The sequence below is a fragment of the Biomphalaria glabrata genome, chromosome 14 (genome assembly GCF_947242115.1).
Source record: "Biomphalaria glabrata chromosome 14, xgBioGlab47.1, whole genome shotgun sequence".
NCBI classification, from domain to species: Eukaryota; Metazoa; Mollusca; class Gastropoda; family Planorbidae; genus Biomphalaria; species Biomphalaria glabrata.
The window spans coordinates 10801212-10827404 of NC_074724.1; the positions used below are offsets into that span (position 1 = coordinate 10801212).

General features: G+C 38.0%; 1 protein-coding gene across 5 annotated transcripts; it reads left to right on the plus strand.

Moving 5' to 3' along the window:
- Positions 1-1078: 1078 nt before the first annotated feature.
- LOC106051332 (uncharacterized) lies at positions 1079-25282 on the plus strand. 5 transcript variants are annotated; one of them, XM_056011294.1, is made up of 7 exons: positions 1079-1190; positions 6604-6733; positions 11861-11942; positions 14886-15023; positions 16395-16473; positions 20712-20817; positions 24688-25282. In XM_056011294.1, the coding sequence occupies exons 2-6, from the start codon at positions 6626-6628 to the stop codon at positions 20812-20814; spliced, it is 510 nt and encodes a 169-aa protein (XP_055867269.1). In that variant the 5' UTR covers positions 1079-1190; positions 6604-6625; the 3' UTR covers positions 20815-20817; positions 24688-25282. The 5 variants fall into 5 exon arrangements, 4 of the variants coding, with proteins under 4 accessions (XP_055867269.1, XP_055867268.1, XP_013061958.2 ...); XM_056011293.1 differs by lacking the exon at positions 1079-1190 and adding an exon at positions 4080-4194; XM_013206504.2 differs by lacking the exon at positions 1079-1190 and adding an exon at positions 4089-4302.
- Positions 25283-26193: the final 911 nt, after the last annotated feature.

Sequence of the window (26193 nt, forward strand, 5' to 3'; positions counted from 1 at the left end):
ATGCATATAAGATGGGCATAATTTAAAACAGCAATTAATAAGTAATCTTCATATTATCGCGTGAACCTGCAGTCCACCACGTCCTCACCCAACAAACACGGAGGTCACGCCCGAACACAGTGTGTCGAACACCTAACCACAGGGGGAAAATTTTTTTTTTATTTTTTTTTACAAAAATGTTGTTTTTTTTTCTTGAGGAATAAGAGGTTGATCCTTTACAAAACAATTAGATCAATTCAATTATATATTCATTATAAGACATCAGTTAGGCCAGGTTCACATCTAACTTCACATTCTCTTTCACCTTTGGTCTAATTTGTAAACGTTTTTTCTCCTTTCTTCTCTGTCATTTGTCTTTGATATAATTTCATTCTGATAATATTGAAACCTGCCTTTTTACCTGCCTGGGTGGACCACTTAGGGGACCGATTTTCAGTTTGTGTGGAAACACAAACTGTCTTTGTAACCTTGTTTTTTTTTTTTTTTTTTTTTTTTACTCAACACTGAATTTGGGAACTTGTATTCTAATGCATATAATAAAAATGTATAACACATACTTACATGAAAATCTGCCCTTATCGGAAATAAAATTTAAAAAGGTAATTTTATAAGAATAAGTGCAAAAGTGTATTTTTTAACGTACCAATACAATTAGACCATAATAATATTCGTTCATCTTAATTTTGTTTAGCGATAAACCTATACACTTTAAAGTAAAACTTTTTTTTTTTAAAAGGGAGCAAGGGTTATAGGGTCTCCCCCATCCTTTTTTTTCTTGCAACATTACGCTAAAAGTTACCGCCCCCAATTCCCCTCCCCACTTTTCGATTTATTCACGTAGATTTGATTAATCAGTAATCTATACATTTTTGTTTAAATCTCCACTATAAGCTCATTTGTTCTTCATCGTCAAAAAAAAAAATGTATTAAAAATTAACTAATTTTGTGTGTGTGTCATGCACAAATCGTAAGACATTATTACAATTATTATGTTAGAAACGAATGAGTATTCATTCTATGACACTGCTAGGGTCGAGTTTTGTTTAAGGGAAACTAAATTAATTTAAGTCCTTTTAACAGTTTCAACTGAAGAATTTTCTGGTGATGTGGCAGGTCTGCAGCAGTACCGCCCTCTGACAGGCAACTAGAATGTTCCTATGAATGCCAACGGCCTTGAAGGTATCTGTGAGGTCAGTTTTTTTTTATCCCCTATGTTGATATTACAATAGGGTATATTGTTATTTTAGATAACTTCCAAAAACGCTTTATCTCCAAGCCTCTCGCATATTTTTGTCGTTTTTCCAACTCAGTTTTTCTTAAATTATGAGATAGTGGTACGGCGATGTAAATAATGTTAGCGGCTTTTTCTTTTTTATCAATGAGCAGCAGATTAGGGCGATTAAAATCTACCATTTTGTCGGTCAAAATAGGTCTATCCAGGTACAGCAGATGATCAGTAGACTCGAGAACCTCTTGTAGTGAGTGTTTGCAATAAGGAGGAGTATCCTTACCGATCAAATTACGTGTCAATGCTGGTGTATTATACTTTGCAACTTGGTTATGGCGACCTAGTTAGACAGATTCCGATAGGGCTGAACATCCTGCCATTATGCGTTCAATAGACTCACCCACATTTCCACATTTTCGGCATTTGTCAACACTATTGACTTTTAGGATATGCTTCTCGTAATTTTTTGTCCTAATTACTCTGTCCTGTATTGCTGTAACAAAGAATTCTGTTTTATGGTAGAGATGACCTGCTTTGAGCCATGTCAATGTTGTCATCATCTTTTAAAGCCGGTAATTTTCCTTGAAGTGTTTTTTCTTCCCATTTTTCATCCCCTGCGTAGTCCAAACCAACATTAACACCAGAATTGTTTAAGTTCTGAGAAGATGCTTTGGAGTCGTATTTGCTTAGGAAGGAAACTAGTTCATTGCTGGACGCGTGCAGTTTTGATCGTATTTTTTAAAACTTGCCTTTGTCTTTGTCTTTCAATATATCACCAATTTAAAGGTATTAAAAAGCTGATTTATCTTTTTAATAAAGTAATAAATGAACTTTAAGCAAAAATCTTAAAATCTATAATAGATTGTTCAGTTCATGCTGTTTATTTCAATTAAAACAATGCTAGAAGATTATCTAATATCGCTTTTCTGACACAGTACAATTAGTTTTCTTGCTAAAAGATCTAGAAGCAACGAAAAAATACTTTGAAATTTTATAACTTTAGACATTCAAATCAAAATCATGGCTTGAATACTCCATGCCCATTGGGAGACCCAGTTGGATACCACCTCTGAGTTTTGTGTTATAACACAAACTCTATTTGTATTCTTGTTTTTTTTTTTTTTTTGTTTTGTTTTTTTCGATTTTTCAGTTAGAGAGAAGATTATTACGTCCTAATCGAAACCTAATGCAGGATGGACGGGAATGGTAGCGGGCGGTGTTTGAAGTGGATAGACACAGGCCTACCACACGACCAATGTTAGGAAGCAATAACAATTTACGACAAATTGTATTCATACATTGTTTTCTTTTTGTTCTACGCTCCATTTCATAGTGTTTAACATTCTTATAGCATAGATAAATAAATTATTACCGACTTGGAATTTATAGTAAATATGCAAATTTATAAGGACATTCCCTCTCATGTATCTCTTAATCTGTTGGACTTTTGATGCACCACAGGTCATCTGTCAATCGATGTCTTTCTCCATTTCTTTATTTCTTTTGCGTTGGCTAGAGACTCTTTCCATGATAAGGTAAGCTCAACTATTATTGGATCTTGTCTTTCCATTGCTTTCCCTGTCTGCCTCTTCTTCTTTTTCTGGTACTATTTCCTGCAGGAAGATATTTGTAAGCTCCGAGGAGCCGTGATATGTCCAAACAGTATAAGTTTGCGGCAGCAGCCCTTCGTGGGGCTCAGATACCATTGTGAATCTGTTTCGATTCCATGACGAGGAACCTCCTTTCATTCTGGAGTTCTATGGACATAGTCTACTCAAGTGGATTCATTAAACTGTGTTAAAGGTTAGGTAATAAATCGATGGATATGTTGGGAGATGTGTATTACGGCCTCCTTCAGAGTCGAACTATGTCGCCCACACATCAGTTCCCCCCCTCTCCACGCAGCTTATGTATTCAAAGGAACGCAGTACCGATAGAGTTTGGGGTCAGCGGCGTCGCAGGTTCTGCCAGGGTGTAGCACTGGGTGCTGCAAACTGCCTTAAGGTCGCCGGCTCCTGATTTTTCCTCAGGCTTGACTCCCGAAGCCTTTCCCATGATTGGGTATAGCTGCAAGGCAACAGAGGTTTAAATTCAGAGTTTTCCTTCTCCTAAGTGGGTAGCCAGCCAAGGCCATGGCTAATGAGCCCTCCTGCCTGAAGTTTACTGGATAAGGCGCCTGTTGCTCGCCTTTGCCCCTTCTCCTGTTAGTGAGAACGGTTCCACTAGACTCAATATCTGAACCACATGTGAAGGCCAGGAGTTGGACTGGTTGTCAAAGGCTATTTGAGACGCTTGCTATTAGGAAGCATTTTATGGGTAGTGGAGTGCTTACGTCCATTACCACTTGCGACGACAATGTCAACCTTGTTGGGAGATGTGCATTCATATTTGTACAAATGTTGCTCGAGCATTGGTAGGAAAGTAGAAAGGCGTTTCTATTTATAAAGTAGCTTCAAGAGCTACCAGCAATCCTTGTATTCAGAAAGTAGCGATTTTTTTTATTCCGAAAGTAGCTTCAAGAGCTGCCAATGGACCTCATTCACCAATCGTAAACAAACAACATTTAGCCACGTGATAATATTGATAAAACAATGAAAAACACATATCATGTAACAGCGTATATGGATAATGTAATTTGTATAGAAGAGATAGAGAATAACATGGCTAAATATTGTTTGTTTACGATTGGTGAATAAGGTCCATTCACCTCTCTCTCTCTCTCTCTCTCTCTCTCTCTCTCTCTCACTCTTTCTCTCTATTCCTTCATAGGGTTAGGGTTTACAAAAGTACTGGATATCCTTGCGATTCCATGGTGTGCATTTTTTGACGCGTGCAAACTTCACGTCTCTTTTCGTGCGCTTTTTTCACCATCGAAACGGATGCTATAGAGAAAGAACCATAGTGAAATCTTATCGTCCTGTCTCTATCGTCACGCTGCATCTAGATCTATTGTCTTTCATCTTGCGGTAGCAGTAAACTATTTCCATGAAAATACATTCAAAAATATGGCTATCGGCATTGCATAGCTGTGACTAAGTTTTATCGCAACCTGTTCAAAAGTAACACTGGTACTGGTAGGGTTGTACACAATGCAGTCCTGAGTCTGTCTAGACCTACTATATCTAGCAGTATAAAATTAGTATGAACAATACAACTGAAAAAGAAAGAAAAATCTTACTAAATTTACTAAAAAAAAATAATAATTAATGACAAGCCAAATACAAACAACGCTTAGGCCCTATATTATATGTATTAATTAGTTTGGATCTTTCATGTAATTACATTTGTAATACATATAGATTAACAATAATCAATCTGTGCGATTAGAATTTTTTTTTTTTTTACCAATTGTTTTTGTTTAGCGCAATTTCATGCTTTTTGTGTTTTAGCGTTCTAAATACGCTAATGGCTCGTCTGGACGACTTGGAAAGAGATAGGCCTACAGGGAGAAAAAAAAAGGGGGGGGGGGATAACTGGCTGATCGCTTTTACAATGTATTTTTTTTTTCTTTTTGAGGAAATGACCTGAATTCGAACTTGTGGGCTAAAGCCTTCTCAGACTTCTCAAGCCAATGCGGTAACCACTCTGCTAGCAAAGAGTCTATGAACATGGAAGATTGTAGAGTTATCTAATTTCTATTGTTTATATTTCATGTTTTTGTTCACTAAGTTTCAGACGAATTCCTGATATAAAGTGGGCTTATTCAGCTTATACCGCCACTTTCAGTTAAAGACTATTTCTTTCCCTTGTTTGAGATACCAAACAAAATAATTTATTACCAATAGTTTATCAACTAATTAGTTATTTATTTATTTTTGTGTTGTCAGGTAAAAAAAATATATGTTTAAATTTCAGTTTGATCCGAAATAGGGTGTTGGCCATACATTGACTAATAGGTTTCGAAATAAGTTTTGTAAAAATATAGACATATATATAGGACAATATGTTATAACTTAACATTAGGCTATGTGTAGGGCCGGCTATACAGCTATATCTTATTTTATCTTATATATTACTGACGTTAGTTAAAAAAAGAAGATAATTACGCCCTACTCATTTCATGTGTCAATATAATCATGCATGTTAATCAATGACTTAAACTATGTTAAGTCGTTGGTTTTCCTGGCTGATTCAGGAAACCCATTCCATTCTCTAATGGCACTAGTGAAGAAGGAGCATTTGTAAGAATTTGTTATAGCATATGGAATAAGAAATGTGCCTCTATCTGTCTGCCTTTCTGAATATTTCATAAAGTTTTGTTTTTCTATTTGTAAATAATGGTTTAATGTTTTATGTATTATAGCTACTTTACTTTTTAATTCTTCTGTCTAGCTCAACATAATAAGCTATTTAGAAAATCGGATAAGATAGGCTCAAGGCAGAATAAGGATTACATCAGTGCGGAGCCACAAACTTAAACGGAGTTCCACCTTTCAATAATATTTAATTTTTGAGAAAATATGAAAAACTAAATTTAAGAAACAAGGGAAATGAGATTAAAATCATACGAAGCCAACTCTATTTATTTGGATATTGAATAGACTTGCATCAGTGCGATATCGTATGTCATCCAATGCTTTCTACGCGTAGGGCATCTTTCAGCATGGCGGGAGACATTAAGCTAAATAAGTTTGGATTCAGCACACAGCCATGCTGCCCTCCATTTGAGACAGTACATAAATTAGAGGGATTGGCGCACTATTCTCATGAATTCATCAGGGCAATCAAATTTGGACCTGATTTGACAAAGGCCCTCACGGCTGACGTATATATATATATATACATACAGACGTCACTTCAAAAAAGAAGATGATTACGTCATACGCGTTATGCATCTTAGTCATGCATGCTCAGGCGACCCATTCCATGCTCTAATAGCGCTAGGGAAGAAGGAGCATTTGTACAAATTTGTCCTAGCATATGGAACGAGGAATGTGACTTTACACTCGATTCCTTTTGATATATAACGATGCACAATCTACTGTAAAACATTTTAAGTCATACTTATGAAAGTATCTAAATAAGAAAGGTCTTTACCATTAGGAATGAATGATTTTTAAATTGCATTAAATGTTTGGGTTTATCTACCTATCTTTCTATGGGGGAAATTGATGTAAAGCTGCTCTGTGTCTTTTGATGACGGTGGACAGCACAACGATATATCGCCTTCCATAATGTATGTCAAGTATCCTTTAGAGTTTAGTGGACCTCTCTGGTTCAAAACCTAACTCGAACGTAAGATACCAGGGATGGAAAGCTTTACCACTTGGTCACAATGACCCCAGTTATACTTTTTATAAGCCTTTTTAAATACGTGTTTTAGGTTAAATGTAGAAAGTTATTGGTGTTTAGTTGTATTATTATTTCCTCTACAGACTTTAGCCCTGCGCCACAAAGATGAGTGAAAACTTGGTTATCAAAACCATTAACATCATCTTGGTTGTTTCCATGTTTCTTTTACATCTTATGGCCTCGTTTTCGGGAAATTGGACTGTGACTACTAAGGTCAGTCAACAGACATTCCTATAATAAGTTCAATATAAAATTAATACGCTACATTGTCCCCCCCCTCCCTCCAAAAAAAAAAAAGGGGGATTCGCCTAGCTTAAAATCACGTGATAAAACTGTTACATACGTGAAGATGTGCACAACTTACTAGATGGGAGAATAAAAACATAGACTAACACATATTTTGAAAAGACAATAACTCCATGATACAACTTATAGAGCTATTGTTTGGTTCGACATAACGGATGAATGTAAAAAAAAAAGGACAACTTGTATACCTCCCTATCTCCCCCCCCCCCACGGGAGCGAATATCCTGGTTTAGCGAATGTATAAATCTTATTATTTTTATTTTTTTCCTTTATACTCTGAAAAATTATAACGGTCAAAATAGAGTGTTTTTTTCCAGTGTGACCAGCGAGCTAGTAATTCTTTTCCCAACGAAATACATCAACTGGCAAATTTCTACGATACAGCCTTTTCGACTTCCATGTCTGCCCAGGTCTTTGAGCCAACCCACCCAGGTGTTTGAGCCAACTCACCCAGGTGTTTGAGCCAAACCACCCATGTCTTTGAGCCAAACCACCCATGTCTTTGAGCCAAACCACCTATGTCTTTGAGCCAAACCACACAGGTCTTTGAGCCAAACCACCCATGTCTTTGAGCCAAACCACCCATGTCTTTGAGCCAAACCACACAGGTCTTTGAGCCAAACCACCCATGTCTTTGAGCCAAACCACCCATGTCTTTGAGCCAAACCACCCATGTCTTTGAGCCAATCCACCCATGTCTTTGAGCCAAACCACACAGGTCTTTGAGCCAAACCACCCATGTCTTTGAGCCAAACCACCCATGTCTTTGAGCCAAACCACACAGGTCTTTGAGTCAAACCACACAGGTCTTTGAGCCAAACCACACAGGTCTATGAGCCAAACCACCCATGTCTTTGGGCCAAACCCCACATGTCTTTGAGCCAAACCGCACAGGTCTTTGAGCCAAACCACACAGGTCTTTGAGCCAAACCACACAGGTCTTTGAGCCAAACCACACAAGTCTTTGAGCCAAACCACACAGGTCTTTGAGCAAAAACCACACAGGTCTTTGAGCCAAACCACACAGGTCTTTGAGCCAAACCACCCATGTCTTTGGGCCAAACCACACAGGTCTTCGAGCCAAACCCCACATGTCTTTGAGCCAAACCACCCATGTCTTTGAGCCAAACCACACAGGTCTTTGAGCCAAACCACACAGGTCTTTAAGCCAAACCACACAAGTCTTTGAGCCAAACCACACAGGTCTTTGAGCAAAAACCACACAAGTCTTTGAGCCAAACCACACAGGTCTTTGAGCCAAACCACCCATGTCTTTGAGCCAAACCACACAGGTCTTTGAGCCAAACCACACAGGTCTTTGAGCCAAACCACCCATGTCTTTGAGACAAACCACCCATGTCTTTGAGCCAAACCACACAGGTCTTTGAGCCAAACCACCGATGTCTTTGAGCCAAACCACCTATGTCTTTGAGCCAAACCACCCATGTCTTTCAGCCAAACCACACAGGTCTTTGAGCCAAACCACACAGGTCTTTGAGCCAAACCACACAGTTCTTTGAGCCAAACCACACAGGTCTTTGAGCAAAAACCACACAGGTCTTTAAGCCAAACCACACAGGTCTTTGAGCCAAACCACCCATGTCTTTAAGCCAAACCACCCATGTCTTTGAGCCAAACCACACAGGTCTTTGTGCCAAACCACCCATGTCTTTGAGCCAAACCACCCATGTCTTTGAGCCAAACCACCCAGGTCTTTGAGCCAAACCACACAGGTCTTTGAGCCAACTCACCCAGGTGTTTGAGCCAAACCACCCATGTCTTTGAGCCAAACCACCCATGTCTTTGAGCCAAACCACCTATGTCTTTGAGCCAAACCACACAGGTCTTTGAGCCAAACCACCCATGTCTTTGAGCCAAACCACCCATGTCTTTGAGCCAAACCACCCATGTCTTTGAGCCAAACCACACAGGTCTTTGAGCCAAACCACCCATGTCTTTGAGCCAAACCACCCATGTCTTTGAGCCAAACCACCCATGTCTTTGAGCCAATCCACCCATGTCTTTGAGCCAAACCACACAGGTCTTTGAGCCAAACCACCCATGTCTTTGAGCCAAACCACCCATGTCTTTGAGCCAAACCACACAGGTCTTTGAGTCAAACCACACAGGTCTTTGAGCCAAACCACACAGGTCTATGAGCCAAACCACCCATGTCTTTGGGCCAAACCCCACATGTCTTTGAGCCAAACCGCACAGGTCTTTGAGCCAAACCACACAGGTCTTTGAGCCAAACCACACAGGTCTTTGAGCCAAACCACACAAGTCTTTGAGCCAAACCACACAGGTCTTTGAGCAAAAACCACACAGGTCTTTGAGCCAAACCACACAGGTCTTTGAGCCAAACCACCCATGTCTTTGGGCCAAACCACACAGGTCTTCGAGCCAAACCCCACATGTCTTTGAGCCAAACCACCCATGTCTTTGAGCCAAACCACACAGGTCTTTGAGCCAAACCACACAGGTCTTTAAGCCAAACCACACAAGTCTTTGAGCCAAACCACACAGGTCTTTGAGCAAAAACCACACAAGTCTTTGAGCCAAACCACACAGGTCTTTGAGCCAAACCACCCATGTCTTTGAGCCAAACCACACAGGTCTTTGAGCCAAACCACACAGGTCTTTGAGCCAAACCACCCATGTCTTTGAGACAAACCACCCATGTCTTTGAGCCAAACCACACAGGTCTTTGAGCCAAACCACCGATGTCTTTGAGCCAAACCACCTATGTCTTTGAGCCAAACCACCCATGTCTTTCAGCCAAACCACACAGGTCTTTGAGCCAAACCACACAGGTCTTTGAGCCAAACCACACAGTTCTTTGAGCCAAACCACACAGGTCTTTGAGCAAAAACCACACAGGTCTTTAAGCCAAACCACACAGGTCTTTGAGCCAAACCACCCATGTCTTTAAGCCAAACCACCCATGTCTTTGAGCCAAACCACACAGGTCTTTGTGCCAAACCACCCATGTCTTTGAGCCAAACCACCCATGTCTTTGAGCCAAACCACCCAGGTCTTTGAGCCAAACCACACAGGTCTTTGAGCCAAACCACACAGTTCTTTGAGCCAAACCACACAGGTCTTTGAGCAAAAACCACACAGGTCTTTGAGCCAAACCACACAGGTCTTTGAGCCGAACCACACAGGTCTTTGAGCCAAACCACCCATGTCTTTGAGCCAAACCACACAGGTCTTTGAGTCAAACCACACAGGTCTTTGAGCCAAACTACACAGGTCTTTGAGCCAAACCACACAGGTCTTTGAGCCAAACCACACAGGTCTTTGAGTCAAACCACACAGGTCTTTGAGCCAAACCACCCATGTCTTTGAGCCAAACCACACAGGTCTTTGAGCCAAACCACCCATGTCTTTGAGCCAAACCACACAGGTCTTTGAGCCAAACCACCCATGTCTTTGAGCCAAACCACACAGGTCTTTGAGCCAAACCACACAGGTCTTTGAGTCAAACCACCCAGGTCTTTGAGCCAAACCACACAGGTCTTTGAGCCAAACTACACAGGTCTTTGAGTCAAACCACCCATGTCTTTGAGCCAAACCACACAGGTCTTTGAGCCAAACCACCTAAGTGTTTGAGCCCAACCACCCATGTCTTTGAACGAGCCCACCCAGATCTTTGAGCCAAACCACTCAGGTGTCTGAGCCACCCACCCAGGTCTTCGAGTCACCCACCCATGTCTTTGAGCCAATCCAGCCAGAAGGTTTTTATTCCCACGTAGTACGAATTGAATAAAGGTATTGTACAAACAATACCTATATAAAAAAATATATATTGTTACGATTCTCTCCTACTCCAGCCTTCTGTAAACACTGCTAAACACAACACAACACATCAACATATCAAGAACTTGACAACAAGGCTCCAAATAATCTGGTACTTTAATAATGGTCAAGTAGATAACAGCCAATACTAGACAACTGGCAACAAACACATCAACAACTAAAATTTTTCATTGTACATCACCGTACAAAACTCTACTGTCTCTATCTCTTGCTGGACTCGTACGTTTCACTGGAGGACTGCACCAGGACCGACTTCATGGCTGACAACAGTCCCGGTCTAGATAAATGCAGGGCCTATGAATGTACTAGACTTTATAATATTCTAATAACAATTCAGATCTAGACTTTGATGGTGTGCCAAATGTTCCTGAACATTAATTTAATAAAGTCTTGAATGAATAGGGTGTGTCCTGCTAGTTTGTAATAGATATAGAGATTATAGACCAACAACAATAAATCTAAATGAAAAACTATAATGAAATCCCCATATCGATGAAACTATCAATAAATCAAACAAAGTATTAGGGTTTATTAAAAGAAATTTCTATAAATCAAATAATAACATAAAACTAAAATGTTTTTTAACCTTGGTTAGGCCAATAATAGAATATGCATCCCCTGTTTAGGACCCCTCAACTCAAGAAAATATTAAGAAACTGGAACAGACACAAAATATAGCAGTAAGATTCATAACAAACGAATATTCACATTTGACTAGAGTAACACCTTTAGTGAAATCACTAAATTTAGAAAGCCTTTAGGAGAGAAGACTTAAAAGTAAAGTAGCAATGATACATAAAACATTGAACCATAATCTTCAAATACAAAAACAAAATCTGATAAAATACTCAGAAAGACACAAAGATAAAGGAACATTCCTCGTTCCATATGCTAGGACAAATTGGTACAAATGCTCCTTCTTCCCTAGTGCTATAAGAACATGGAATGGGTTGCCTGAGCTAGCCAGGAAAACCAGTGACTTGGCGGACTTTAGGTCATTGGTTGATATGCATGTCTAAATGCATGACGCGTAGGACGTAATCATTTTTTTTTTGGTAACGTCTTATTATATAAGATAAGATAAGAAGATCTATACAATTAATAATATTTTTACCAATTGTTTTTGTTTAGCGCTATTTCATGCTTTTAGCTTTCTCAATATGTTTAATACTTATGCTCTCCCTTTTTAATGTAAGCCTTATCAACCTACAGGGCGGTGTCATCTATAAGTCCAGAGGTATCTATGTTGACTGTACCTTCAATAGATGCACTTACAATTCAAAAACAGTTTCAGGTCGGTCAATCTTTTTATTTTTACAATACCTCTATTCAAATCACTCCTTCGTGGAGGAACCTTCATAGCGAGACAGATGATCTCAAAAACGGCTCTAACGATTTTCATAGGCATTTAACAGTTGAAGTATATCACTGACAAAAGAATGACTAGCTCGTTGGCAACACCTCTAGTTTGACCGTTATAATTTTTCGAAGCAAAAATAATTAAATGTAAATTTGGCTAGAGATTAAATTTAAGTCTAGATTCTACATTGATTTTGAAAGGACTTTCGCGTTCGAGAATATCTGAATGTAAGGTTTATTGATTAAAGAATTTAATAAATTAATGTTCAGGAAAATTGTGCAGTTGGTCGTTGTGCTGGCCATATGACATCTTTGTTAACCGTGGGCCATAGAACCTTTACATCATCTGCCCTATAGAAGCAAAGTCTCAATGGGGAACTTTTGTTTACCATCGGAACGCGAATAATAGGTTCCCTTTTAAAAGAAATGTTAGTTTAATAAAATATCAGTGTCCTTGGAGAACGCTCTCGGTACTTAATGTAACGAACAGGGCGAGGATTGTATTAATAAGTTGATAAACTCATATGAAAGAAACATCTCTATATTTTCTCCAAAAACTTCTTTAATAATATTTCTTCAACTTTCTTATACAAATAACTTCTCAATTCAAATCTTAAAGAAACAAAAAAAACTTCACTTATAAAACTTCAACTCTTGTAACTTCAACAAATATCACTTCAACTAATAAAACTCTAATTAATGGACCTGCTAATATTACAAAACTTATAACTCTATCAAACCATTACTAAACGATGACTAAGTGAGGACCCCGTCTAAGTGACTTTCCCCTAATTTATACCTTTCTTAATCGTACATTCCAGAATCATGGAAACTTCTCCCCTAATTATTTTAGTAGCTTTGACCTTCTAGAAGCTGACGTACGCTATTTTTTTCCCTTAAACTCTTTCTTTGATTGGATACCTAAAATTAACTTGTTTACGCTGGACACTAGCACTGGTTTGACCTCGATTCTAGAACTTGGTCAAAATATGTCACAAACTCGACTCGTGACACTTAATTCAAGAATTGCACATTAATTTGCTCTGTGTTTGTTAGGCATACTATAGTAGATCGAATCAGCATCGTGAGCAAAACGTTACAGCTGACAAAAAAAATAATTATTTTATCAGCAATGAAAAGGTAAATTTAAGTAATGTTCCCATTTCAGACCTTGCAATCCATAGGGCATCTGTTTCTATGACCCATGGTTAACGAGGTTGTCATGTGGCCAGCACAACGACCAGCCGCTTTTACTTTTCCCAAACTAATGTCAGGTACCCTTTAGAGCTGGGTGGAATCAGAGGCGCCCAAAGATCTGGAAATTAAAAATTCAATTCTTCACCAGGACTCGAGCCCGGGGAACCAGTTCTGGCGCTAAGCACTTTAGCTCTTAACCCTCGCACCTCCAGCAATTAAAAAGATAAACATTATTTTATTAACCTAACATAAGATCGAAATTTCGATAATATTTTCGTTGGAGCAAGAGAACTTGTGCTAGGTATAGTAATGATGAATTGACACGTTCGAAAATATCTCAGTAGCGGATTCAGATGTTTTGAGAGGGTGGATATTTTCCCCAAACCCTAACGCCCAGTAAACCCTAACCTTACGTTTAAATACACATTCACTATATATATTTATATATATTTATATATATATATACCGAATCGGCCAACGACGACAAGCGTTTTCTAGCATTCTTACCTGCTGAAACGTATTCTCATGACGTCTACAGTTTATTAATCATCCTATTCAAAAAGGCAGGTAAATTATTTTAACGTGGGTGCATGGGCCAATACTGAATTGTGACTGACAATAAAGGCATATGTAGTTTATGTATGTCTTAATTGGGCGTATTTTTCATAATAGTATCTTCATTATTAGTGAGACCTCTTGCGGTCAGCATAAGACGTCAACAGAACGATGGTTGAACGCTCTTTGGATGTTTAACCATTTTTTTTTTTTTTATGAACCTTTTGAATAATGTTTTTACCTGAAAGAATGAAAAATATCAAAGAAAAATAATACTTGAAAAAGACTTTCATTAATAAGTGATTAGTTTATATTTAATACGTCTGTTTGTAGCTTCGTTTTGTTACAGAATTATAATGCAAACCTCTGAACAAAAGCATTTCAGTAGAGGGAGACGAAATTTAGTAGACAACTAGATTCTACTCTAAATTCTATGTATTTATGTATGTATGTATACATTTTGAGTTACAGTCCGAATAGAAAAATCTCAGATTAAGTAAAGGTTGGTAAAAGGCGACTAGAAAAAAAATAAATATTTGAATTCAAAACTCATCTCTACTGTCACTATATTACTTCAAAGTTTCTCATGGATTCTACATTATCCAAAAACAATCTTTCTTTAAATAGTTATAACCAATTCATGCCGGGGAATAAAGCGTTTCAGACATGCGCAATGGCAAAGACTTTGTCGCCATATTTGACTTTTCTATTCTAACAGTCATGTTTTCGTTGAAAAGGGGGGAGGGGGCGCTAGAGTGAAAACGATGAATCGTGTAAGATTAATCTCTCCATTTTATAATTATTGCTAATGATTGTATTTGAGCCTCCCACGGCCCCACTTGGTACCGACCACCCTCTTTCATTTTATATTTACAAATGATTTAATTTGAGACTAAAGTGTGTTACGACATAATATACAAATGAGTTCAAATATCAATAGGTAGCTTATATTAGAGAGATATTCATTTGTTTTTATTTCTGCTTAACAAATTGGGTCGCCTTAAACCTCATTCAAAGCGTTAGGGCGGGGAGGGCTGTCAATGTCATCACACCACCCCAGTCTACTTTGATTGTTCGCTGTCCTCTATGTTGAAACAATGTCTTGAAAACCTTTCTTTTAACCCAGCATGGCAGGACACAGCGCGTTTCTTATTTTATGTGATGTGGACCATTATATTGGTGACGGTAATTATCAACGGCCTATCTCTATGGATCCTGGCCGCTCGGTTACCTAGAATCTTCGCTTTACTCTATTTTTCGGCAGGTAACGGAAGCTTATATGAAATTATTCTTAATATTATTTGTTAACATAATAGTAGGTGGTCAATACGTTCAGACGTTATTTATGATGACCCAATGCTGCAGTGGAGGTGTTAGGGTGGAGAAAGGGTGGTCCAAATTCGATAACCCTTCCCGGGTTGTCGGAGCCCCCGGAATGAATGAGAGCACTTGTGCCATATCTCGACAAAAAAAAAAGGTATTTTTCAATAAAAGAGTCTTGGTGATAATTTTTGTTTACTTAGGTACTGTAACAATTGGAATTTAGACTTAAGTACATTTTCTCATGTCATGATGTCATATGTCGAAATTCAGGGCCCCCTAAAAAGGTTAAGCCCCTACCGCCGAGAACAAAATATTCCTAGCTACGCCACTGCAGTGCTGGACATCCTCCGCTTATGCGAAGAAATAACCGCATTCCTCTCCGTAGTTGTACAGTGTCGTATCATTTTAAGTAGAAATCATTAAAATAATGAACAAACACTTTATATTAATAGATAATACACAATAATAAATTCCCAAACGTAGACTTAAAGTGAAGATTGAAACTTAAAAACTTATTAAATAGATTTGTGGTCCTGAAATTACATTATCTCCACTGCATATTGATTTTCAAACCGAAAATTCAAGAATATTCTTCTACCGGAAATGTATTATCTCCCCATATTTAATTTACTCTTCTTCGTAAAAATTCGATGATAATATAGTGTAAGCAACTTCCTTTTTACACGTCTATTCCAAATTGACGCGTACCTCACGGGATATTATGTTCATGATTGTTTTAGTGTAGTACGCCATTCATGCTTCTATAGCATGCTTATTCCACTCTGGTCTAAGCTCTACTATAGTGCGCTGGAATTTCGACTAAAATGAAGAGGATTTACTCTCTCTCTCTCTCTCTCTCTCTTTCTTTCTCTCATCCTTTTGCGGTAGCAAGATTCTGTCAAGAGTCCGGGGACGATTTTGGGTGCAAAATACTTTTGTTTAAAGTTCTTTATTGACCTATGTTTTCTTAATCAGTGCCTTGACAGAAGTGCCAATTGAAAGCATGAGCAACCTTGCACTCTTACTGTAACATTTGGTTAGCATCTAGAGTTAGTTCTTGGCTTGTCAACCATGATCGTCACTCCTTCGGCCCTTACATGTAGAATGAAGTTTAAATTTAGTGACAATATTACTTGTCATATTTCTACGCTATGAATATTGGATATGCAGTATGTTAACCCTAAAGTGATTTTAAAAGAGCTGAAATTTCGAGCTATATCTATTTGAGTAAATGTTCTTATATTACGTTATGGCAATTATATAAAAATTAATACGAAAGATAAATATTTTCACAAATTTATTTTCAATTTAGCTGTGATTGGAATTCTTATAACCATTATATTTCCAATCACTGTGAGCCCAATCGGTAAAGACGGTCTTTCTGAAACCTGGTAAGTTTACCTGTATGCCTAATGCCCATTGTTAATGTTTCCTTTTGGGGCCAATAAGGCCATGAAAGCAGCTCAACGTAAGTTTTTTTTGCTAATCCATTTAGATTTTGAAGTTCCTAGGATGCGTAACATTTAAACTTCCTAAAAATTTCCTAGAATGTGAAACATCTAAACATCCTAAAATTTTCCTATGATGTATAACATCTAAACATTCTAAAAATTTCAAAGTTTGTGTAGCATGTAAACATCCTAAAATTTCATAGGGTGTGTAACATCTAAACATCCTAAAAATTTCATAGGGTGTGTAACATCTAAACATCCTAAAATCAGGGGCGTAACTAGGGATTTGGGGGCCCGGGGGGATTGACCTCTTTGGGGGCCCCTTGCAATTTGACATTCGACATATGACATGGGATAATGTACGCAAAAATATATAAGCCCCAAATCAAATTGATTCAGTATATCAGTAAACTTAACAAAAAGTAATCAAGATTCTTTTAATGAATAATACCTTTGTTTATTAGTTAAATAATGCACAAGTGACAAATCTAAATTGATATCGCTTCACGTCGTGCATTCTGTGCAGCAAAGACATCTATAACATCAACTACATCGATACTTTCTAGTATTTGTGACTTCACTGACATTAAAGCCATGATAAGACTTTCTTGTGTCGTTATGCTCCTGAGATAGCTTTTGATGAACTTGAGCTTTGAGAATGATCTCTCACATGACGTAATGGAACTGGCCTGAGTTAGCAATATTCGGAGCACACGTAATTCCCATACGAAGCCTGTTTCCTCAATATGTCTATTTGTGATTGTATTACTGGTTTGTTGATGAAAAGTGCTCGTGCATCAATGACATCATTGAAAAAGCGATTTTCCATTTATTTCATCATACAAACAGGAAAAGTAGCACAGTTTGTCACAAGCGTGTCTTCATCTAACAGGTGTCTTGGTTCAAGAAGAAACCCAAAGGTATCCATTTTCTTTCCAGCCTTTGGAATCTGCCCTTCATCTCCATATGAAATCTGTCCAGCACTTCTGTCGTAACACGTTTGAATTGCAGTTCTATTGACAGTTCTACATTAGAACTCAACTTCCCATTAAGTCTTTTCTTTCTTCTGGCTATTTTGATTACAGGGAATCCATAGTATTCACTACCTTCTTTTGCTTTTTCGATGGATTGGGTTTTTGTCAGTTTCTCATCATTTTGCAGAAAGCATGAAAGGGTACTAATTTCTTTAGCAGCTTCCCGTATATGCAGTCCAGACTTGTGTAGTTTCTTCTGAACTATATTAATTGTGCGCAAGAGCTTTGACCACAATTCAAGATAGGCAAAAAATTCTTAATTTTCCACTGCATTAAGAAGATTCTGTGCTAATATTATATGGTATTACGTCATAAGTCGTCATTGTTGGTTGTTTATGTTTTGTGCGCAAGCAAAAGGATTCAGAGCATACAAAAGTGGGAAAGATCCATATCTCGTTATGCTCGAGTATAGAAATACTCCGATAAGTGGACTGCCGTATTCACCATCACAACTGATGACGAGAAGAAGACTCAGTGAATCATTCCAACTGATCCCAAACTATTGAAACCATCGGTAGCTGAAAATGCAGAGACATTACTCAACGAACGACAGATGAAAAGCAAAGTGAAATACAATGCAAAAGCAAGACTACCTAAAGATTATTCTGTCGGAGAGTTCGTCTAGGTCAAACATGGCAGAAAGCAGTTGTCATAAAAAAAACATTCAGCACCCAGATCTTACATCATAAATACAAACGGAAAAACATACAGAAGAAATCAACGCTTTTTGAATAAGAGTTTCGATGAAGACATCTCTGGGTACTATGATACCTATGGAGACAATGAACTGCAAACTGTTGGAACAAACGAAACAGACAGTCATAGACCAACGTCTAGAGAACTTGTGCCAGTCAAGACAACCAGAAGTGGACGAATTCTTAAAGTTCCTAGTAGACAGGGCCGGCCTTAGGCAACTGCAGCCTATGCGGTCACAGTGGGCCCCGCGCTTTCATAGGACCCGCGCTAATTCTAAGTGTACATTATTAAATTAAACCATTATAACGTATATAAAATAACAGGGTTTTCGCGACCTCCTGATTTTCCAGGGCCTCCAGGAAATCTCATGAAAAGGCAAAATATACGATAAAGTCCTGATTTTTTTTTTAATTTATTCAATTCTCCTGAAGAATAGACGAAATTGACATTTTGGGGTGCCTATAAATAAAAAGTGGCATTGCGAGCTTTCATTTGATAAAAATTTATTGCAAAGACGAAAGTAGGCCTATTTTCTAATTCAAAAAAAAAAATAATTTTGACATTATGCTCATCCCTACCCAGACTAGGCCCCACGCGATCCGTTTCGCATAGGGCCCCGCAAATGCTAGGGCCGGCCCTGCTAGTAGATATCACTAACTTTAAAAGGAAGGGTGTGATAATAACTTCAAAAGGAAGGATGTGCTAATATTATATGATATTACGTCATTGTTTGTTGTTTATGTTTTGTGCGAAAGCAAAAGGATTAGATGGAAATAAAATTTCCATTAAATTGAGGAAAGATGAATAGAGGGGTAATAACTCGAGTGTGAAGTTTAATTCTGAAATTATAGACGCCAAACCCGAATAATGGACTATTTTAGCTTTATTAAGAATAACTTTTGAATCTGTTTTACTCGGTTCTGTAAATTTTGATTCAAGGTTAATTAGTGTAGCCATAAAATACTCGCCATTTAGATCTATTATTAGTAAAGGTAACAAGATACCTGGAATTCGCTGTATATCATGCAGTTTTATTCGTGGCAACAAAGTTTAAAATGTAAGACTGACTTTAAAAAAACTTTTAAAAAACTTTGATCTCTGTGGGAAAAAATATTTTTAAAATGTCAACAGTCAACGTACTGATAGACATAGATTTAGGTTTAGTCTTTGTGATAAATTTAATCCATAAATGTTGAAAAAAAAAGACACCCGTTGACACTATTTGTCAATCAAATATATTAATTTATGTATTTACAAATAAATTTCGGACACCCATTTGGGGGCCCCCCCTAGGTGGGGGCCCGGGGGGATTTCAAAATTCTCCCCCCCCCTCCCCCCCCCTTAGTTACGCCACTGCCTAAAATTTCATAGGGTGTGTAACATCTAAACATCCTAAAAATAAGAATACTAAGTTAAGCCTTCACCTAGGCCATATAGAATGAAAAAGTCCACTGACTCTGGTGGGCAAGATTTCAGAAGCCTTTGACAAAAATAGCATGCTCTGGCTACAATTAAAAAAACAGAAATGGAAAAGTGGTTTGAGTGCTGGGACAATTCCCAAAAAGCCCGTGGAGTCTGGGAGCGCATGAGGCGCCCTGACCGCACTTCCCCGTGGTGGAGGCTGTCCAGGCCTGAGCAAGCTATTAGAGCACAGTGCAGGACAGGCCATAGTCCTGTTGGCTCATATTTCTCACGGCTATGGCCAAATTTCGATTCACGGTGCCCCCGCTGCGGGGAGGAAGAGGAAACCGTGCCTCATATCCTGTTTGACTGCCCCAGACTTGCTGACCTCCGTCTCGACAGGTCTGGGAAACCCAAAATTATCGACCTGTATGGGGACATTTATGCACTACACAAAACAGCAGGGTTTCTGTCCAGGGCTTTTGCAAGAGAGGATTTGAGCCTTTCAAGGCCTCACTCAAATGGAGTTTGATGATGATGATGACAAACATATTTTCATGTCACTTTCGCCCTATAATTTTAAAGAAATTAAAACTATGGAAGAAATCAGACATTTTTTTTTACATCAAAAGAGTGGTGTTTAGAGAACATAACAATTTCGACTAGTACAGACAACAGATATTATCGACCCACCGAGAGTTTTGTGTGGTCTGTCCGTCCGTCCATCCGACCCGTCTAGATAGTTAAGACTTGAACAGAAATGTTAGTCTTGTAGAAGGATGCGAGATAAGCGGCGCTGTCGTAAGCTGTGCTATGCTAGGATGCCAGAGAGTAAAGACGTATTTTTATAGTAAGTTAGATTTGTTTGAATATCAGTTTATATAATTTCATCTCAAATTACAACTAAACAGCTGTAGGGGTATTAGTCAACGACCTTCAACAAAACTGAGTCACTTACCATCACTCAGGCTCATCTGTTAGTATTGACTATTAATGCAATAAGCTTGTTTTTAGCTCATTCACTAATTCACATTATACATCACTCAGGTTCAGCTCAGGTTTTTACATATTTGTGGCTGGAGTTTTCATGAACTTTACGTTGTCATTACAGTGTTACCAGCTAACTCCAGAATATTACCCTGGAGCTTGAAAGGTCAGTCATACATTAAGCTCTTTGATCTTTAGGAGATCGGGAAGGTAAGCTTCCTTACCATTTGCTAAACCCTGAATGGTAAGGCGCTTGGCTTCCAAACCAGGGGGTCCCGGGTTCGAATCTCTTGTGAAGACTGGGATTTTTAATTTCGGGTTAATATTTAGGTTGCCTCGAAGCCCATCAAGCTCTAATGGGTACCTGACATTAATTGGGATTAAGTAAAAGTGGGTAGTCGTTATGCTGGCCACATGATGCCCTCGTTAACCGTGAGCCACAGAAACAGATGAACTTTACATCAACTGCCCTATAGATTGTCCTTAAGCGGAACTCAACTATTATTTTTTTTTTTACTGCTTAACCCTGGATGATTATGATGTAACTCCTTCATTTCTTGCCACACACAGTTATAGTATAGGGCCTACGCATGGATGTCTCAGCTTCTGAACTACAATTTTAGTGCCGCGTTCTTAAAGATGAATTTTCGTTTATATTTCTAGTATTCCTATTATTTTCTGCTAAAACGAATATCAAAAATTTTGTGTAGATCTGCATAGACTAAAATATACACAAATGCTGGAAAGTTAATGTACAATTTGCAGACAGTCCTACAGTAGGCCTAATGTTCTATCCCATTCCTCCTGCAGTGCGGCACGGGATGGCAGCGTGCTGGTTTTGAGCTGGGTGCCAGAGAACTGGAAGTCCTTCTCCTAGGCGAAGTAAATTGGGTGGACCAGATGAAATAGAAAGACCAAGAAGACAATACCTCAATTCATGGAGCGACTGTTTTTCTCTTTAAAATTAATAAGATTTTTTTTTACCCCGCCCCCTTTCACCTCTCCGAGAAAAAATATCCTGGTTAAGTGAATGTACACCTTTCAATATTCCAATGATAAGCATTTAGGTCTATAGATCTAGACTCAGAAGACAATGCGCAAAATTAATTTATTAAACTCTTGAATCAATAAAGTTTTACATTCGGGAATTCCATTCTAGAATCCTAGATATAGAGCTATAGTCAAATTTAAATTAATTATTTTTTTCCTTGAAAAATGATAACGACCAAACTAGAGTTTTCCCAGTGTGGCCAACACCAACTGTTTTTTTTTTTAGGAAAATCATTAGAGTCGTTTTTGAGATCACATGTCTAGGTTCGCTATTTCTTTTCTTAACAAAAAGTGCGATGCCCCCACCAAGGCGACTGCGTAGTATGCCTATTCGTGACGACAATAAAAAGAGACTATAGAGGCAATGAGATAGATAAGGAAAGCTAGATCTAATGCAAACCCAGGCTACTTCAGACAACACCTACTTATACCCATACGAATGTAACCGACTTACCAATGAGAAAGGGAAAAGTCCTTTTTTGTGTGTGTGAACATAGTCAATGGAAAAATGTTTTAGGAATGGTGCAATGTGTTAGACACCTTATTTATATAGGTTAGTTATTTTAGTTATTTAGCGACGCACCATAGTAGACGCATATTGAACGGGACTAGTGACGTTTGGGATATGTTGGGTTAGAGACCGGAAAATCAGTTAGCGATAGAACATTCCAGGGTAACGACGTGTTTAGTGACAGAGACTTCTACTGTGGCCTTTTATCATAATAAATATATATTAACTTGTTCATCATCGTTGACTACATCTCTTCACCTGTTACAATCGATGTGCCAGTTCTTGTTTGTGTTGTTGGTCAACTACACGTAATACACCCGAACAATTACACCCAAACGATTGCAGAGTAATTGGTTGACTTCAAGACAGCCTGAACTAGCAACATCACAGTGGCGACCCCGAACCTCGAAGCCGGACCCCTGTTGAAGCCGAACATCGAACCGGACCTCGAAGCAGAACGTTTACTCAGGTGAGGGTCGTGCACTCGAAGATATAAGATTTCATCGGAGTACGGCTGAACACAGCAGTATCACAGAGTGACTTTGTTCTAGATCTACAAGCAGTCGTCGCCTGTTTGATCGCACGTTCAACGAGCCGTTAACTCAGGGTGACCTTCGTCAGGACCGTAATCATCGCAACGCCTGATCTTCATATGCTGAACCGACCTACAACCAGAGAAACCGTTCATTCATAACGGGTGAGAGATCGTTAGTGAACCTGTTGGACATATTTTTTTCTTCGTCATAGGAGCCACATTGAGTATCAAGTTTTACCTCGTCAGTTTCGAGAAGGACAGTTTGCCCGCTGTCAGAAGTATTGTGAGTACTACAAGTTTGGTAGCTAACTAAATCGAAATCGCTCTGTCGTCTTACCCTTGGAGAGATTCTTGTGGAGCAGTTTGCTCATTGAACCGGTTGCTTGCCACGTTTATAACGGTCACTGTGTTTAACCTTTGGAAGGTTAGTGAAGTAATCTTTATCAGTACTGAACATTGATCTATCTAGTATTCGTCGGTCTAGACCATACCTAGACTTGTTAGCAGTGAAGTTGTGGAAACAGCTACATCCACTTAATTTCGTTGAAAACCGTTAGTCGTATAACGGAACGTCGTCGGAGGTGACCTTGGTCTCACCTAGTCTACATTGGACAGTTTGGTCTAGTGAAGCAGAGTACAACAGCAAACTTCGTCGTACTACCAGAGTAGCAGCAGAAGCAGTGAACTATTTTAGAGAACCGTTATTCGTCAGCCCAGATCAAGTCATCGTCGAGAAAGTCGTTATTCGTCAGCCCAGATCAAGTCATCGTCAATGACAAAGTCAACGAGAAAGGGATCTATGAATAATGCATTATCTGACAATGGACTTTAAAGAAACAAGCCCAATTATAAATTGCATACATCTAAATCATGATTGTAATCGACTTTTCAAGGAGGAAGTGAAACCCTTGAGTGTCTGGACACAGACATAGTGTAGATCTATGAATGCGATAAGGAAACTAGTGCCAAGTAAACTAAATCAGCCAAAAGATGCATTCGTCAGAGAAGAAAGTGGGAAGTTGAGATATATGTAATGGGAACAATTAAGGGGGGTAATTAAACGATGTGTATTGCACTTTTTATAAGATAGATAAAGAGTAGAAAAAAAAAGGTCAATACAGATTTGCCTGCAAGGTTTGCAACAGGTTTTAGGCTATGTGTTGAAACGTAATCTTCAAGCGAGTTTTAATTATGGAGCATTGTTTCATTGTAGCAAAGAGAAACGGTTGGGTAAAAGGTTCCCATTTTAGAAATTGTATCAATGAGGATAGATGCTGTAAGGTTCACGAGGATGTCATGTGGCCAGTACAAGGACCTGTCGCCTGTGCTTTCCCCAACTATTGTCACGTCAGGCACCCATTACATGTGGGCACCCTAAAAATCCCTGTCATATGAAAGAGTTGACTCCATACAGTGAAAGAGAGGTGAAACATTGGTGGTGTACTTTCTTGATGTCTATTCCCGCTTAAAGAGGTCGTGTATATATATATATTTTACCACACGCTTATGCTATTTTGCGAAATGCCTGGCCAATTCGTGATCTGGCCACACTTCCGGTTTTTTGTAATAACATATAGGCCCTATTACACAATTACAACCACGCGGTGGCTGAGTGGTAAAGCGCTTGGCTTCCTAACCCAGGGATCATTGGTTTAAATCCTGGTGCAGACTGGGATTTTTTTATTTTGGGATCTTTAGTGTGCCTCTGTGCCCACGCAGCTCTAATGGGTACTTGACATTAATTGGTAAAAAGTAAAGGCAGATGGTCGTTGTACTGGCCACATGACACCCTCGTTAACCGTGGACCTCAGATACAGATGACCTTTACATTACCTGCATAATCTTCCCTATTGATCGCAAGGTATGAAAGGGGTACTAATTACAACTACAGAGACAAGCACCTATTTTAAATATTTGTTTCTTTTTCTCTATATCTCCAGGTTTGAAAGTAAATTTGTCTTTCTTGTACGCTAACTCAAGTCTGAAACTAAAGCCTACAGTTCATCGAAAGTGACGCAGATATGAAGCTCTTCTGTGCTAGAAAGTTAAGACAGTGATGTGAAGAAAGACACTTTAAATGTTGATGATTGCTTATATTTTTAAGTCTAATGACTATGTTCACAAGATTGGTGTAAATACGAGCATGCTCAATTTCGTTTGTTTGTGATGAAGATAAACGAAGCTTAAGGTAGCGAGAATTAGCATATAAGAAAGAAATTATTTTTCGTCCTTAAAGAAAATCGAATTTGTAAATATAGATTACTAAATATAATAATCAGTTGTCTCTTTTGCTTACATAATTTGCCTCATATTAGTTAACAAACAAATTTCAATATTCTTGCTACAACGCACAATTTATGTAAATGCTATTATGTAAATTTTTGTCACCACATTAGTTTCCAGCTTCTTGAATTGTGTGCGTGTAAATGAAAATCCAAAATGTTTGTGATATTTAAAAGCATATAAAATAATCTCATAAAGAATGAATAAATATACGTCTGTATTCTACAGAACATTAAAATGTTGCAACCCTAATGACGTTTGTTCTTAAAATATTTGCCGTTCTAATTTAAACAAATGAAACAATTACAAGAAAGAAACCACTCTGTCCACTACTTGTAATGTATTGAGAAATGATTTTAAAGTTAGACAATGGTTCAAGTTTTCAATATTCCATGCTATTGAATATTATTAAGGAGCATAGACGCATAGATCTAGTAATACATATATCAACACATTTGTCTTCAAAACAACTACTTGCACAATTAAAAAAACAAATCCAATAATTTCGAAAGATGTAGTTTTTTTTTTAATTGCATATTTTTTTAAAAAATATGATCATAATTAAAGCAAACACAAAAACATAATGAGACAACAACAAGTCTGCAAATAATATAATAAAATTTTGAAAAAGTTACATTCAAGATGAAACAAACAGATGTACATAAAATATATCTAGTTGTTTTCTGCAGACTAGAGATTCGATGGTCCAGCCATAGTATAAATTGAATTTTGAAAAAAAAACAACAAATTCAACAGATATTATAGATCAATGATCACCAGGATATTTAAAAAAGTGAACAGTACATTTTGTTTAAATAATAATAAAAAAAAAATGATGAGAAAGGATTAAAGATAGAGATTGTATTTTTTTTAACAAGGTTCTAGCACACTTCTCTCTAAACTTAAGTACTGATAAGTCAGAAGAACTATTCAAATGTCAATGCTGGTTGAATTATATATTTTTGAAAAGGGAGGATAAAAACTGTTAAAAGATCTGAGGGACAAGTCCTTATTATGCATATATCATTCTAAAATTAATAATCTTTCTTTTTTGATAAACCTCAAAAACCTGACTAATGGTCTCTAATTATAATTCTAAGAATCAATGCTAGGAAATGTTTCAGCACAACCAATGTAAACAATATTGGCATCCATTTTCTTTT